Genomic DNA, 15892 nt, shown 5'->3' with positions numbered 1-15892 from the left:
AGATATTATTGCAATTGAACAGGGAGGTGGTAAGCCAGAATACGACTCACAATTTTGGTTCCCTTATTTAAGAAAGGATATGCTCCAAAAACCATTCACCAGGTTAATTCCTGCAAGGACCAGGATTGTCCTATCACAGACTTAAAAAGAAATTAAATATTTGCATAGTTTTGAGTGGGTGTTCTTATTGAAAGATATTGAGTGGGTGAAGTTCGAGTAAGGGGACATACAAGAATAGTGGGGTGGTCATTTAAAATTGAGGTGCGCAGGAACTTCTTGAGGGGATTTCCTTTTGGAATTCTCCACCCTGAAGGGTCGTGGAGGCTGGAACATTGTGGAAGTAGATGCACTGCTGCAAGATCAGATGATTGAGGGCTCTGGGGAGCTGGCATGGCAGAGCAGATGTGGCCTCAGGCAGGTCATCTGCGATCAAATTGACGCAATGGGTTTGAGGGGCAAAGTGGCCGACTACTGCTCCTATTTTCTTACCTTTGTGAGAACTTTTGCAGAAAATGACCAAAATCAAAGCATATTACGAATACTCTACAGAGAATCATTTTGAGTTCATTAGAGGCTTAGCCAATGGCCCTCGTGGAAACCACTTGATTTTATTTTGGCATGGTTGTCCCCTGGCCAGTGCAAATCTTGTTCATTGGAGAAGAGACAAATCTTTGGTCACCTTGTGTAGTATTCTAATGGGGTCCACTTTTTGTTGGATTGTTTGACTTCTGTGTTGGCTGCCATTGGAATTGTGCCCTCAGTCACACCTCCAGAATCAGATAGTACAGATTTTTCACCCCAGTGGACAGGCAAAACACAAATGATTAATCTGCTTTGTTTTATGGAGAACTAAAATGGTCAGCACCCAATATGTTTGAAGATTAAACAAGAGATTCACTTTCAATTACAATTTGAACTTCACTGCAGAGGCCCAACTGGTAAATTCATATGAGAATGAAGAGCAATAATTTATACTTGAAAAAGGCTAAGATTTTAACAAGTGACCCTCACTTGTAGTTTTCTCTTTGATTATTTGGCTCGAAACAAGTGGTAACAGATTAGCTGATTTTGTCCCATCTCCAACACTGAATTCCTCATGTTAAAATCCCTAATGCTCCTCTGCTTAGCTACCCCTTCTAATGCTGCATTTTTCTTCTGGATCTGATTGTGCTTGAGGAGAGGAGAATCACCAGGATGCCATCTAGATTGGTTTTCAGTTATGGGGAGAGATCTGATAGGCTGGGTTTTGATTTCCTTGGAGCAAGCTAAAGAGGGTGAAAGAGTGACCGGAAGTGGATAAAATTTTACGAGGCATTGACAGGATAGATATTCATTTTTTTCCCACAGCACCTCATAGCCTGAAAACGCCTGGGATTGTCTGATCTTGGAAGCTAAGCAGGCTCAGGACTGATCAATACTTGGAGGGGAGACCTTCTAGGAACACCAGGTGCTGTAGGTTTCTGTGAGGGGCGCTGGACAAAGTGGCGACTCTGTCTGTCTTACAGTGGACAAAAAGTTAAAGGGTTTCATGTATGTTACATTCTAAATGTAGCACAATGTGGCAATAATGGGGGTATCAAAAACAACAAGGCAGAGGTTTGAAGTGAGAGGATGGAGACTTAAAGGGGATCTGAGAGGCAGTTTTTAAAAAAATATTCAAAGAGCTGTTGATATCTAGAATTAGCTACAATTACTACATATATAAGAGACACAGACTGCTTCTTAGATAGGCCAAGGAGGTGGGCAAATGGGAGGGCCAAAGAGCCTGCTTTTGTGACATATATCTTTATATCAATATAATGCAATGTTGAATGCTAGAATCAAGACTGAGATCCTAAAATTGAGTAATAGGTATTTTGGATTTGTTGGCTGTGGCAGGCTATTTCTTGGTGGCAGCCATCCACCTAAGACCTGATGTTATTAGCATCCTTTGGAATAAAATAAACCTTTTAATTACATTAAAAAGAGATAAGATTGCAAGAGTTTTTACTGCAGTAAATAGCATTTGGCTTCGTATGCAGTTTGTTTATAAATTTATCAAATAATTTACAATAGCTGAATTGCACTGCATTAATGCCAGTGACACAATCCTGCCATCATAACAACATGTAATCACAGGTCTGATTAACTATTCTTTTTCTCACAGTTTGACAACCATTCCAGTAAATACAGGGATTCCCTTGAAACAATAGAAAGTGAATATGAAAGTTTGTTGGTAAGCATAAATGATTAATGAAGCTGAAATCCAAGTTTGTGGGTGGGGGGGGGGGGGTGGAGGGAGAGGGGTTCAGGGACATGGGAACGGCGTTAGACCTATTGCCTTTCTGAATCAATGAGATGGTGGGTTCATCTGTGACCTAGTTCTATAACACAAAATCAAAGAATGGTTGCATGAAAGAAGGATCCTATCAAGTTCTTACTGGCCCGATGGAAAAGCAATCCAGCAAGTCCCATTCACCTTCCCTTTCACCTTATCCCTTCATATTCTTTCCTTTTCAAATCCCTCCTTTGCTTGCTTTCGAACAATGTGATTGAATTAGTCCCCAGTGTTACCACTTGATACATCATTATTTGTTCCTCGCAACAGTTTTCCCCCTTTTGCTAACCATGTTCCCTTTATTCCCCTAGTTCCTGTCCCTTCCATTAGTGGAAGTATCAGTAGTTTCTCTTTTTACTTAATTTCTACTTTGCCTAGACCCTTTGTAAACTTAAATACCTCTTAACTCCCAACTTACTTTAATCCATGGAGAACAACCCAACTTCTGCTTTCCCTCATCCTTTGAATCCTCTGAATACATTTCTTGTGCATGCTTTCTGAAGTCTTTCTGATATACTATATATCTGCTTCCCATATTGGTTACCACATACTATCAGTCTCGGGTTTCAGGTGAATATCTGAACAAAATCAATTGCTGTTGCAGAAGAGATAGTTAGGTTGCAACATGATTTCTCCTTTTACCCTTGAAAGACATTGCTCGAAATTTTGCATTTTCACCCCAGACCGAGGCTCCCGAATTGATTGAAATTGATATAATCAATTCCTCAGAAGTTACACATCCAAATGAACTATTGAGATTACAGGGAGTACAACCCTTGTTTCTGCATTCTCTCAGTGTGTATTTAAACACATAATGAGTCTTGTTATTTCTGTACATCTTAGAAAGTTTCAGGGGACAAATTTGATCATCTGCGAAGGTTGCAGGACATTATTCAAGCCTGCTCCAATGAGATTATGTGGATAAATGACCGTGAGGAAGAAGAACTTGTCTATGACTGGAGTGATAACAACACAAATATGACTCAGAAGCAAGAAGCATTCTCAGTAAGTCTGTACTTTTGATAGAATATGATTGAATAAAGATGCATTCTGCAATAAGGAATTAGACTTTTAAACTAACATCCCAAGACCTCCAGACTGTAGCTTGCAGAGTTTGGCAAGGATGTCCCCAAATAGGATAATCAGAAAATGTACACGTGCATTTCTTCCCAGTATTCTTAAGGATAAGCAGTTTCTACTTACTTTGCTGGCAAAACGATCAAAAATTATTCTTAAGCCAATCACTTGGAATACTCTTTGTTCACGAAGGAATACTGCCTTTAATATATCCAGCAGGGACTTTAAGAACTTGTTTATCGGGTGAATAGTTAGATCATAGAACTTGCCACTATGGGCAACACTCAGAGCAAATAACATGGGTGCTTTTAAAGAGAACCTAGCTGACTCTAGAGGGAGAGAACCACAGTTGTGGAGGCCAGTGCACAAAGCTGGATATGGATTGGCTTGAACCTGCATCAGTACTTGGTTGGACTCCTCAACAACAAACTCAAATCAGTGACTCATTTAAGGACTCTTACTTTTGCACTTTATTGATCTTTTTTCTCTTTGTATTGCACAGTTTGTTCACACTTCTTTATTTGTTTACATATGTACGTTGTGCACAATATTTTTGCACCACCAGTAAGGGATCATTCTGCCTCGCACGCAGGAATAAGCATCTTGGGGTGTATGTACTTTGACAATAAAATTTGAATCTGAAATCTACATTACATTTAACCTGAACTACAAACCTTATGTAGTGGACCCCGCACCTGTTTGTAGAAAAGAAAACAGCCAATTAGTCCCCTCCCTCCTGTATTTAGCTGGACCTTGTTTAAAGGCACCTGGACTGTTTTCCTTGTTCTCCAATTGGTAGTTAGTTCTAATGCTTCACTGGATGAAGCAAATAACGAACTCTGATACAGAGAGAAAAAAGATCAATAAAGTACAAAAAATGAGCCACTGATTGAGTTTGTGGTTGAGGAGTCTGATGCTTGTTGATGAGGGTGTCTAATCAAATACTGATCCAGGTTCAAGCCAATCCATATCGAGGGGTGGGGTGGAGCAGATCAATTTGTATACATTCTCTGTGGAGGTGGCAAAATCCAAAGAGAAGTCCACATTTGGGGAAAATCCAAATAATTTTATAGCCATCCTTTTACAACTGCACAAGGAAAACCAAGCCACATTTCCTTCCATGTTCCCACCAACTATCCTTGATTATCCTGGAGTCAACCTACACCAGGTGAGTGGTCAATGAACCAACGAAGCAACCAGACTAAATTCACACAGTCACAGGGAGAATGTGCAAACTTCACACAGTCAGCACCCAAGGACAAGCTCTGCTACCCCACATTGAAGAGTTTTTGGAGAAGTTGAAATGCCTTCTGATAGGACAATATGGAGATTGTCATGCATATGTTTTGAAATCACCATTCCAAGTCCCTGGGAAAACTGTTACCTACACTCAGAATAGCAAGTACAGTAAAAACCCCTGTTATCTGGAATTCAAGCACCGGCAGCCTCAAGCAACTGGCAAAAAAATCGCGGAAAATAAATAGATAAACAATTGGTGTGCCTCGTTATTAGTCCACCAAACACGCAATACACATCTACCAATTTCCATAGGTGCCTGATACCAGGAGTTTTACTGTATATTCTTTGGTCTTAAGACAATATTAGTCCAGCAATATTACGGCAATGACTACACCTTGTACTTTGATGGGATATACAGCTTCTAACTGATAACCATGAGAGTTATGTAACTAAAATGTTCAACACTGTGCTTGTAAACAAATGCCAAAAGGGCAAAAGCTGTCAAAGATGAGTTTTTATGTGATATTGAATGTGACATTTTATAACAGACATTTGGTCTTTTGTCAACATTTGATCTTATTTTGTGGAGCAGCTTTATTAAGTTCTACGTATTTTATTATGTTTGCATCTTGTGCTTAATTATTTAACTTTTTTTTTGTTTTCCATAGATATTGATGAGTCAATTGGAAGATAAAGAAAAGCAATTAAATAGGCTCAAAAAAGATGGTGACCAGCTCGTAGCAAATAATCATCCTGCATCTGACAAGATTGAGGTGGGATGTCTGGCTAATTACTGTCATAATGTTTTATCATTGAAGCTTGCAATCAGTTTTGGACATGGAGAAATGTGACACTTGCATAACTACATTTCTTTTTCCAAAAATAAACTTTATTACAATAAATTATTGCAAAGGAAAACTGTACAACATCCTTTGTGTCATGTCCATACATTTCTATCACTGTACATTGTTCCATTTGTTCTCTATTTAGCACCGTTGCCACCACTGTGGGACCTTGTAGATAACTCCTCTTTGTTGTTTGAGAGATTTCCCCTTGGTCTCAACACCCATTAATGGAAAGACTCTAAACTGTGGTCCATCCCCAGGCCTCAGTGAGTCCCCCAGTGCGTACTCTTGCAGCCTGGCATGTGACAATCAGCAATCCCTCACCGATATCTTGGTGTGCTGGAAGACCAAGAGATTTCAGGCAGACCAAAGAGTGTCTTTCACTGAGAGTTGATGGTCTTCCAACAGCTCTGGATGTCTGACTCTGTGTGCACCCCTGGCAACAACTCATAAATCAGAGAGTCCTTCATTGGTTCATTGACCAATCACCTGATGTAGGTTGACTGCAGGATAATCAAGGACAGTTGGTGGGCACATGGGAGGAAATGTCTGGGGGTGAACCGTGACACATATCCTTGTATCTTTTTCCACATACTTCACAAATCACATTCTGCAAAGTGGTGGGCGACTGTCTCCACTCCACCACAGTTTTCTTGGGAACAATGTGTGTTCTGTCGCAAAGGAAGGATCTGATGCCAAGTCTTGGTTCTTGTAATGGAGTACTGGTGATGAGGCATTTGGCCAAGTTACCGGGAAAGTCTGCTCAGGGTGTCATCACACAGAATTTATCACTGCTCTGAATATTATGGTGTGTGAATAGTATTTGCTACTTAGGCATCTGTTCAAGGTGCTCAGAGGGAATTGCTTCACCTTAACCTTGGGTTGAGTGCTGTTTTTGTATCATGCTCCTTTGTTATTTTCATGAGGCTATTTAAAATGTGCAAGTAAGGTTCCTTTTCAAGGTTCCTTTTATTGTCATGTAATAATACATAAAAATGTAATATACATATGAACTTAATTTTTGTCTGCCATGAGCCAATCAAAGAGGTACGTACCATGAGCATTGGTTAATCTCCCTAACAATAAATGAAAGAGAAGCAAAAGAAAGACCCTTCAGAGATGCTGGGTGTCTGTGGATTTGCCTCCAATGCTCTTTCAGCCTCATAAACACTTGTTCAATCTATTGGCAATCCGATTTCCTAGATCAAATCTCTGATATGATCAGGAAGCCTGAAGCCCTTCAAGTGGCCTTTCTTGCCCTCGAATCCCAGTTCTGATACCTGTTTGCCTGAGCCAGTCTCCAGCAGCTAGCAGCTTGTGTGGGTCCTTCAACTGCTCAGCCCTTCACTGGTCTTTGCCATGGTTACCTTCCCTGTGGGGTCATCTCCCATGCTTCTCGGGGTGGGGTGGGGGTGTTGTCCTCCTTGTTTCTTTGCCCTGCACCCGTCTGCTGCTCCCCGGAGACCTGGAGTGCACAACCCCCTTTGCCAGCACATGAGCCACCATTTTGGGCACAGACCTCGTGTTTGCAGAATCACAGTCGACAGTGATGAAGCGTATAGAAGGGAGATAGGTTAGCTAGTTGAGCGGTGTCACAGCAACAACCTTTTTGCTGGAGGGGGAAATCAGGAGAACAGGACACAATCCTTGTTGAGGGGTCAGCAATGGAAAGGGTTAAGAAGTTCAGGTTCCTGGGTATCAAGATCTTCTGAAGATCTGCCCTGGGGAAAACATAGAAAAGACTTGCAAGTAGCAATACTTCATGAGGAGTTTGATGAGATTTGGTATGTCACCAAAGACTTGCAAATTTCTATTGGTGTACCATGGAGAGCATTCTGACTGGTTGCATCACTGGTATGGAGGTGCCAATGCACAGGACAGGGGAAAAAAAAAACCTACAGAGAGTTGTGAACTTGACCAGTGCCATTGTGGGCACCAGTCTTCACAGCATCGAGGACATCTACAAAAGACGGTCTCAAGAAAGCAGCCTCCATACTTAAGGACCCAGGCCATTCTTCACACTACTACCATTGGGAAGGCAAACACCCAGCGGCATAAGGACAGCTTCTGCCCCTCTGCCATCAAATTTCTGAATGGAAAATGAACCACACGCACTGCCTCACTTTCTCTTATTTTTGCACTAATGTATTCATTTAAAAAATGTAATTTACAGCAATATTTGCTTTAATGCTGCAGCAAAACAATAAATTTTGTGACATGTTCATGATAATAAATTCTGATTCTCCTTCTGACAGGTGAAAAATAGAAGTCTAATTTTGAAGAGCACTGATAACTGTTTCTGAAATAAACTCCATATTTTAGAATTTACTTTAAAGGAAACAGTATTGAGAGGCTCTAAATTTATTGAGATTCAAAACTTTAAAAAAAAAATTTCACACTGTGAACCATATTAACCAAAATACACACAAACATTTCCCTTTTGAATATACACAGTGTCATTTTTCCCCCCTCCCTTCCCTCCCTCCTTCCCACCCCCCTCCCTACCCACTAAACGTTCAACATATACAATACAATAAACCCATTAAACAATGTCATCACACAATGAAAATAAACAAGAAAATTGTGTCATCTACTTTTACACACTGGTTCAGTTCATTTTGTCTTCTCATTCCTTCATTTTAGGGGGTGGAGGTCCGCGGAAGGCCCTCTCTGTTGTGTTCCATGTACGGTTCCCAAATTTGTTCGAATACTTTATGTGACTTTATTTTTTAAATTATATGTTATTTTTTCCAATGGAACACATTTATTCATTTCTATGTACCATTGCTGTACTCTCAGGCTCTCTTCTGATTTCCAAGTTGACATTATACATTCTTTTGCTATAGCTAAGGCTATCATAATAAATCTTTTTTGTGCTTCATCCAGTTTGAGGCCTAATTCTTTACTTCTTATATTACTTAGAAGAAAGATCTCTGGATTTTTTGGTATGTTGCTTTTTGTGATTTTATTTAATACCTGATTTAGATATTCCCAAAACTTTTTTACTTTCTCATATGCCCAAATTGCATGTACTGTTGTTCCCATTTCCTCTTACAGCGAAAACATCTATCTGATACTGTTGGGTCCCATTTATTTAACTTTTGTCCTTTAAGTAGGTTTTCAGTTGGTGGTATGCAAACATTGTACCATGAGTTATTCCATATTTGTACTTCATTTGTTCAAATGTTAATAAATTATTTCCCAAAAAACAATTTTCTATTCTTTTAATTCCCTTTCTCTCCCATTCTCTCAAGGAAAAGTTATCTATTGTGAAAGGGATTAGTTAATTTTACGTCTATAATAATTTTGGTAGTTGGTAATTTGTTTTTTCCCTTTCTACGTGAATCTTCTTCCAAATGTTGAGCAGATGGTGCAGTACTGGGGAACTTCTATGTTGTACCAGTTTTTCATCCCACTTATAAAGTATATGTTCTGGTACCTTCTCCCCTATTTTATCTAGCTCTAACCTGGTCCAATCTGGTTTTTCCCTTGTTTGGTAAAAATCTGATAGGTATATTAATTGTCCTGCTCTATAATAATTTTTAAAGTTTGGTAGCTGTAAGCCCCCTTGTTTGTACCATTCTGTTAATTTATCTAGCGCTATCCTCAGTTTCCCCCCTTTCCATAATTTCCTTATTATTTTCTTTAGCTCATTGAAGAATTTCTCTGTTAAGGGAATTGGTAACGATTGAAATAGGTATTGTAACCTTGGGAAGATATTCATTTTAATGCAATTTACCCTTCCTATCAGTGTTAGTGGTAAATCTTTCCAATGTTCTAAGTCATCTTGTAATTTCTTCATTAATGGCTGATAATTTAATTTTTATAGATGGCCTAGATTATTATCTGGTCTAATACCTAGGTATTGGATTGCTTGTTTTTGCCAATTAAATGGTGATTCTTTCTTAAACTTTGTGAAATCCACATTATTCATTGGCATCGCTTCACTTTTCTTTGCACTGATCTTGTACCCCGATACTTCTCCATATTCCTTCAATTTCTTATGTAATTCTTTTATTGATAATTCTGGTTCTGTTAAGTATACTATGATGTCATGTGCAAATAGAGTGATTTTATATTCCTCTTTTATTTTTATCCCTTTTATTTTATTTTCTGTTCTTATCAGTTTTACCAAGGGTTCTATAGCTAAAGCGAACAGTGAGGGAGATAGTGGACATCCCTGCCTAGTTGACCGACTTAATTTAAATTGGTTCGATATATGTCCATTTACTGTCACCTTCGCCAATGGTCCCTTATATAATGCTTTAATCTTATTAATGTATTTCTCTGGTAGGTTGAACCTCTGTAGTACTTTGAATAAATAATTCCATTCTACCCTGTCAAAGGCTTTCTCTGCGTCTTAAGCAACCGCCACTGTTGGCGTCTTGTTTCTTTGTACTGCATGGATTAAGTTAATGAACTTACAGACATTGTCCGTTCGTCTTTTCTTAATAAATCCGGTTTGATTTAGTTTTACTATTTTTGGTACACAGTCGGCCAATCTGTTTGCTAATAGTTTTGCTATTATCTTATAATCTGAATTAAGTAGAGATATTGGTCTATATGATGCTGGTGTTAGTGGATCTTTCCCCGTATTTTGTATTACTGTAATTATTGCTGTCTTACATGAATCTGACATGTTTTGTGTTTCTTCAATCTGGTTCATTACTTCCAGGAGAGGAGGAATTAATAACTCTTTAAATGTTTTATAGAATTCTATTGGGAATCCATCCTCTCCAGGCGTTTTATTGTTCAGCAGCTTTTTTAATATATCCTGCATTTCCTCTATTTCAAATGGTTTTATCAATTTGTTTTGCTCCTCTTCTTGCAATTTCGGTAGTTCAGTTTTAGCTAGAAACTCATCTATTTTGTCTTCTTTCCCTTTGTTCTCAGTTCGGTATAATTGTTCGTAGAATTTCTTGAAGTTTTCATTGATCTCCGTTGGGTTAAATGTAATTTGTTTGTCATTTTTCCTTGATGCCAATACTGTTCTTTTAGCTTGTTATGTTTTAAGCTGCCAAGCTAGTATTTTGTGCCGTTTTTTTCTCCTAGCTCATAATACTTCTGTTTTATCTTCATTATGTTTTTCTCCACCCTATACGTTTGTAATGTTTCGTATTTTATTTTTTTGTCTGCCAATTCTCTTTGTTGTATCTTCCCTTGATGCTAGTTCTTACTATTTCCCTTTCCAGCTGTTCTATTTCCCGATTGTAGTCCTTCATCTTAATTACATAACTTATTATCTGCCCTTTGATGAAGGCTTTCATTGCATCCCATAATATAAATTTATCTTTCACTGATTCCGTATTTATTTCAAAGTACATTTTAATTTGGCGCTCAATAAATTCTCTAAAATCCTGTCTTTTAAGTAGCATGGAGTTTAATCTCCATCTATACGTTCTTGGTGGGATGTCCTCCAGCTCTATTGCTAATAACAGGGGTGAGTGATCCGATAACAATCTAGCTTTATATTCCGTTTTCCTAACTCTCCCTTGGATATGGACTGACAACAGGAAGAGGTCTATCCTTGAGTATGTTTTATGTCTACTTGAATAATATGAGTATTCCTTCTTCTTTGGGTGTTGTCTCCTCCATATATCCAAAAGTTTCATTTCCTGCATTGATATAACCATAAATTTGGCTACTTTGTTGTTTCTGCTCGTCTTTTGTCTAGTTTTATCCATCTTTGAATCCAAATTAAGGTTAAAGTCCCCTCCTATCAATATATTCCCCTGCGTATCTACAATCTTCAAAAAAATATCTTGCATAAACTTTTGATCCTCTTCATTAGGTGCATATACATTGAGCAAATTCCAGAATTTGAATATATCTGACACTTTATTATTACATACCTCCCTGCTGGATCTATTATTTCCTCCTCTCTTTTGATTGGTACATTTTTATTGATTAATATAGCTACACCTCTGGCTTTTGAGTTATATGATGCTGCCGTTACGTGCCCTACCCAGTCTCTCCTTAATTTATTATATTCCACTTCAGTTAGATGCGTTTCCTGCATGAATGCTATATCTATTTTTTCTTTTTTCAGTAAATTTAATAGTCTCTTCCTTTTGATTTGGTTATGTATTTCATTAATATTTATAGTCATATAGTTCAACATGGCCATTTCATATTTTGTTTACATCTCATTTCCGCTTCCTCACTACCACCTTTCTCCTTTTCCCCATTTCCATTTCTCAGTTTTCTTTTTTTGAACGCACTGTATGACAACACTTCTAAAACATAAAATATTTCAACCATTCCCACATCTAAAATTCCCTTAACCCCAAGTGGTTCCCCCCCCGCCTCTGAGTCGCCCCTTGTCCCTTGCAGGGCAACCACAACTCCCCTCTCCATTTGGACTGTGAACCCGTTCGCAAGTTTCAAACTGATTTTGCAGTGACTGTTATTCTCTCCCACCCAATCCCCTCCAGAAAAGACTTTTATCTTCACATTACAACAAAGCTCCCCCTCGTTTCTTCTCTTTTTCTTTTTATATTAATTTTTTTAACCCTTCCTCTTTTTTCCCCCTTCTCCCTTACTTCCCTTTTCTTCCATCTTTTTGTTCTTACTTATACATTATTTTTACTTCTTTATATATAGTTTGTCGTTATTCTTGTTCTTGTTGCATCTCTTCATCTCTCTTTCTGTCTTGCAAGCGTTCTGCAAATTCTCTTGCTTTCTCCGGATCCAAGAACAGTCTGTTTTGCTGCCCTGGGATAACTATTTTAAGCACCGCTGGATATCTTAACATAAATTTATATCCTTTCTTCCATAGGATCAATTTTGCTGCATTAAACTCCTTCCTCTTCTTCAGGAGCTCAAAACTTATGTCTGGGTCGAAAAAAAAATTTTGACCTTTGTATTCCAGTTGTTTTTTTTACTTCTCTCATTTTATTCATTGCCTTCTCCAATATATTTTCTCTTGTCGTGTATCTCAGGAATTTTACTAAAACGGATCTTGGTTTTTGTTGTGACTGTGGGTTCGGGGCTAATGTTCTGGGTGCTCTTTCTATTTCCATTCCTTCCTGCATTTCTTGCATTCCCAGGACTTTTGGGATCCATTATTTTATAAATTCTTTCATATCTTTGCCTTCTTCATCTTCCTTAAGGCCCACTATCTTTATATTGTTTCGCCTACTATAGTTTTCCATTTTATCCATCTTCTGAGCTAACAACTCCTGTGTTTCTTTTAACTTTTTTGTCACTTTCTTCCAATTTTCTTTTTAAGTCATTCACTTCCATATCTACCGCCATTATACGTTCTTCCACATTTTCTAATCTTTTCCCTACATCTATTGTGACCAGCTCTATTCTACTCACTTTTTCCTCTGTACTTTTCATTTTTTCATTTCACTAAATTCTAGTGTCAGCCATTCTTTTAATGCTTTCATTTATTCTTGAAAATGTTTTAAAATCTATGTACTGTCCATTCATTTTTCCTCCTATTCCTCTGTCCAGAGCTTCTTCTTCTTCTTCTGTGTCTGCTCTTGGGTTTGTGTCTTCTATTTCTCTTCCTTGTATCTGTGTCTCTTCTGACTTTCTTGTTGAGCTCCTTGTCTTAGTTTGTTGGGTATTTTTTTTCCATGGTGTCTTGATGTTGGTCCTCTTCTTCAGGGTTGGTTGTCTGTTGTGTCTCTAGTTTTCTTTTTTCTTTCTCACCCCTCCTATTCCCGTTGTTTATCTTCCAGCTGGGAGCTCTGCTGTCGGGTCTCTCTCAGCTGTTTGTGCTGTGGAGTTTTACTCCACAGCTGGACCCCCCTCCCGTCGGTGTTGTCCTTGTCGTGCGCATCGCGAATGCTTGATTCCTCACGCATGCGCAGTTGCACACCCCCTGTTTGGCTCCGTGAGCCATTTTTGCAGTCCTGCAGTTAGTGGGTCGCGACCCTGCGGGGTCTCCACTAACCTCGGGGAGTGGGCTCCTCTTTCCACGGCGGATCCCTGCTTTTTCGTGCAGGTAAGGCCTTTACCTTTCTCTTCCGGTGTCTTTCTTTCTTCTTTTCTTCCCTTTGTGTTTGACTTTTTTTTCTTTGGTGTCATTTTCTCCACACCTTTATTTTTTATTTCTTGTGATTTGTGTGTCTGGGGATTTGCTTTTTCTTCACTTTTTTCCTTCTTTTCTGGAGAGGGCTGGTATTCTCCTACCGGCCACTAGTCCATCACGTGACTCCTCCCATTCAAAACTTTTTTATGTCAATTTGAATCTGAGTAGAAAAACCAAAGTTTGATGACGATAAGCAACAAGTTCTATAGTTGATGAAAATACTCACTGCTGTGTGGTGACTAAACAAGACAAAAGAAAAATGTGTAATACAATCACATGCCACCAGTAATCATGTCAAAAAGACCTTTAGAAACATGAAGTACCTCACCAAGACCACTTCTCCAGACAACATATACCAGCCAGATCCAAAATACACTTTTAACTTCCGGTTGTACTTTATTCTTATCCTCAACCTGTCTTTTGTTTAATTTCATGGCCTAATAAATCAATGCAGCTTGGTATCATTATTTTTTCAATATCCTTTTTAATTAATTAAAGGTGCTAAGAAAATAGAATTAGCAGTATTATTCAGCATGACAGATTATTCATATATCATATAGTGGCATTTTACTTGAATTTACAGCGTTTGTACTTTTGGAGAAAATTGTGTAAAGTGGTGAATGTGGGCTCGATTTTAACATTTAAGAGGAATTTGGACAGGTACATGGATGGGAAGGGTATGGGCTGGGTGCAGGTCAGTGGGACTAGGCAAAATAATAGTTTGGCATGGACTTGAAAGGCCAAGGGGCCTGTTTCCTATGCTGTAATGTCTATGGATCTCATTTACTCTACAGGCGTACATCGATACTTTGCAGACCCAGTGGAGTTGGATTCTCCAGCTGACCAAATGCATTGAGGTTCATCTGAAGGAGAATTCCAATTACTTTCAGGTATACTGACAAGTTAATTGCTAATTAATGTCAATGACCTTTCAAAAGTAATGTGTCTGCCATTACGCAAGGTGTTGTAGAGCTATTTCATCATTTATTTTGTTATGATAGATGTTTCAGTTGTGATGAATGAGGAGTAGCAGGGAAAGCCAAAATATTTATTGCAGCTACTGAAAAGCTGAAAGTCCTGGCAATGCAGACTGTACTTAGCAAATCAAACAGCATTTACAGAACGAAATGGAACTAATATTTCAGGAATATCTCCTTTCATCAGAATTGATTGATGTAAAAGCCAATAATTTGAAACATTAACTCCTTTTTGTATGTTTCAGCATTCTCTGTTTTTATATTAAAACAAAACTAATGTGGACAGCATGGTTAGCGTAGTGCAACTCGATTCCAGCGCCAGCAACCTGGTTTAGAATCTGGTGCTGTCTATAAGAAGTTTGTACTTTCTCCCTATGTCTGCGTAGCTTTCCACCCGGTAGTCCAGTTTCCTCCCACTCTTCAAAAACTTACGGGAATTGTAAGTTAGTTGGTGTATTTGGGGGCGTGGGGGTGGTGGGGGGATGGTGCTGCTACCGTGCTGTATGTCTAAGGTTTAAAAAAATTAGCAGCCTTAGTCAATCTAACTTGGACACCAGGGCAGTTTGGGATCACTGAATTAAACAAAACATTTAATGGGAAAGAGGAATTACTCAACTGAATGACACATTTGCAAGATTCTGTTTTTTTCTTTAAATCATTTTACAGTTTTTCGAGGACGCACAGGTCACTGAAAACTCTCTGAAGAAAATGCAGGATTCCTTAAGAAACAAATATGTCTGTGATAAATCAACTTCACTGCAGCAATTGGAGAAGATGATTGCTGAATCTGAGGTATTCCTTTCCTAATTTTAAAGCAGAAGCTAGATGAATGTCTGTAAAGATCCCTGATTTTTGAAAGTTTTGCCCTGTGGAACATTGATTTTTTTTTCTAAATTGTGTTATGCAATAGCAGTCTATAGATCTGTGTTTTGTTTTCCATCCATCCATCCATCATTTCATCAACCAGAATTCCTTTGGGATAGAGAATAAAGTAGTTGTACTTGATGCCCCTGACTTGGTTTCTGTCATTGCTGGATGAGTGTGTACTTTCACAGGTTCTTGAGAAGTGGGATGAAGGAGGGGTTGGCTAACATAGACTGGGTGCACAGTAGGTCAGTTGAAGAACAGTGGAGGACTTTCAAGAGATTTTTCACACTCATTTCCTTCTGAAGCTTTGGCAGCAAGACATCAGCTTCCTTTTAATTATCAACTTCCTGGAACGTGGCTTGCAGAGGCATTCTTGCAAAAGGGATGTCTCAACTCATGTTGAAAGCCTAGCATGCCACATTTTGAACAATTAACTTGGAGAAGAGCAAGAGAAATCAAACAAGTGTAATTAAATTTGTGAGTTATTACTTTTGACTAATTTTCTTCGTGAATCCAATAATGAAGC

General features: G+C 38.6%; 1 protein-coding gene across 2 annotated transcripts in view; it reads left to right on the top strand.

Annotated features, from left to right (window-relative positions):
• The window catches only part of dspa (desmoplakin a), an 88853-nt gene that overhangs the window by 27197 nt on the left and 45764 nt on the right, over window positions 1-15892 (top strand). For both annotated transcript variants that reach the window (XM_069920867.1, XM_069920868.1), the window contains exons 6-10: window positions 2147-2215; window positions 3161-3322; window positions 5302-5406; window positions 14317-14412; window positions 15166-15291. In XM_069920867.1, coding sequence (XP_069776968.1) covers window positions 2147-2215; window positions 3161-3322; window positions 5302-5406; window positions 14317-14412; window positions 15166-15291 — 558 coding nt within the window. The remainder of the gene's footprint in view (window positions 1-2146; window positions 2216-3160; window positions 3323-5301; window positions 5407-14316; window positions 14413-15165; window positions 15292-15892) is intronic.

The sequence above is a fragment of the Narcine bancroftii genome, chromosome 2 (genome assembly GCF_036971445.1).
Source record: "Narcine bancroftii isolate sNarBan1 chromosome 2, sNarBan1.hap1, whole genome shotgun sequence".
Taxonomy (NCBI): Eukaryota; Metazoa; Chordata; class Chondrichthyes; order Torpediniformes; family Narcinidae; genus Narcine; species Narcine bancroftii.
The sequence above is the reverse complement of the archived record's forward strand: the minus strand, read 5'-3'. Positions and strand labels throughout refer to the sequence as shown.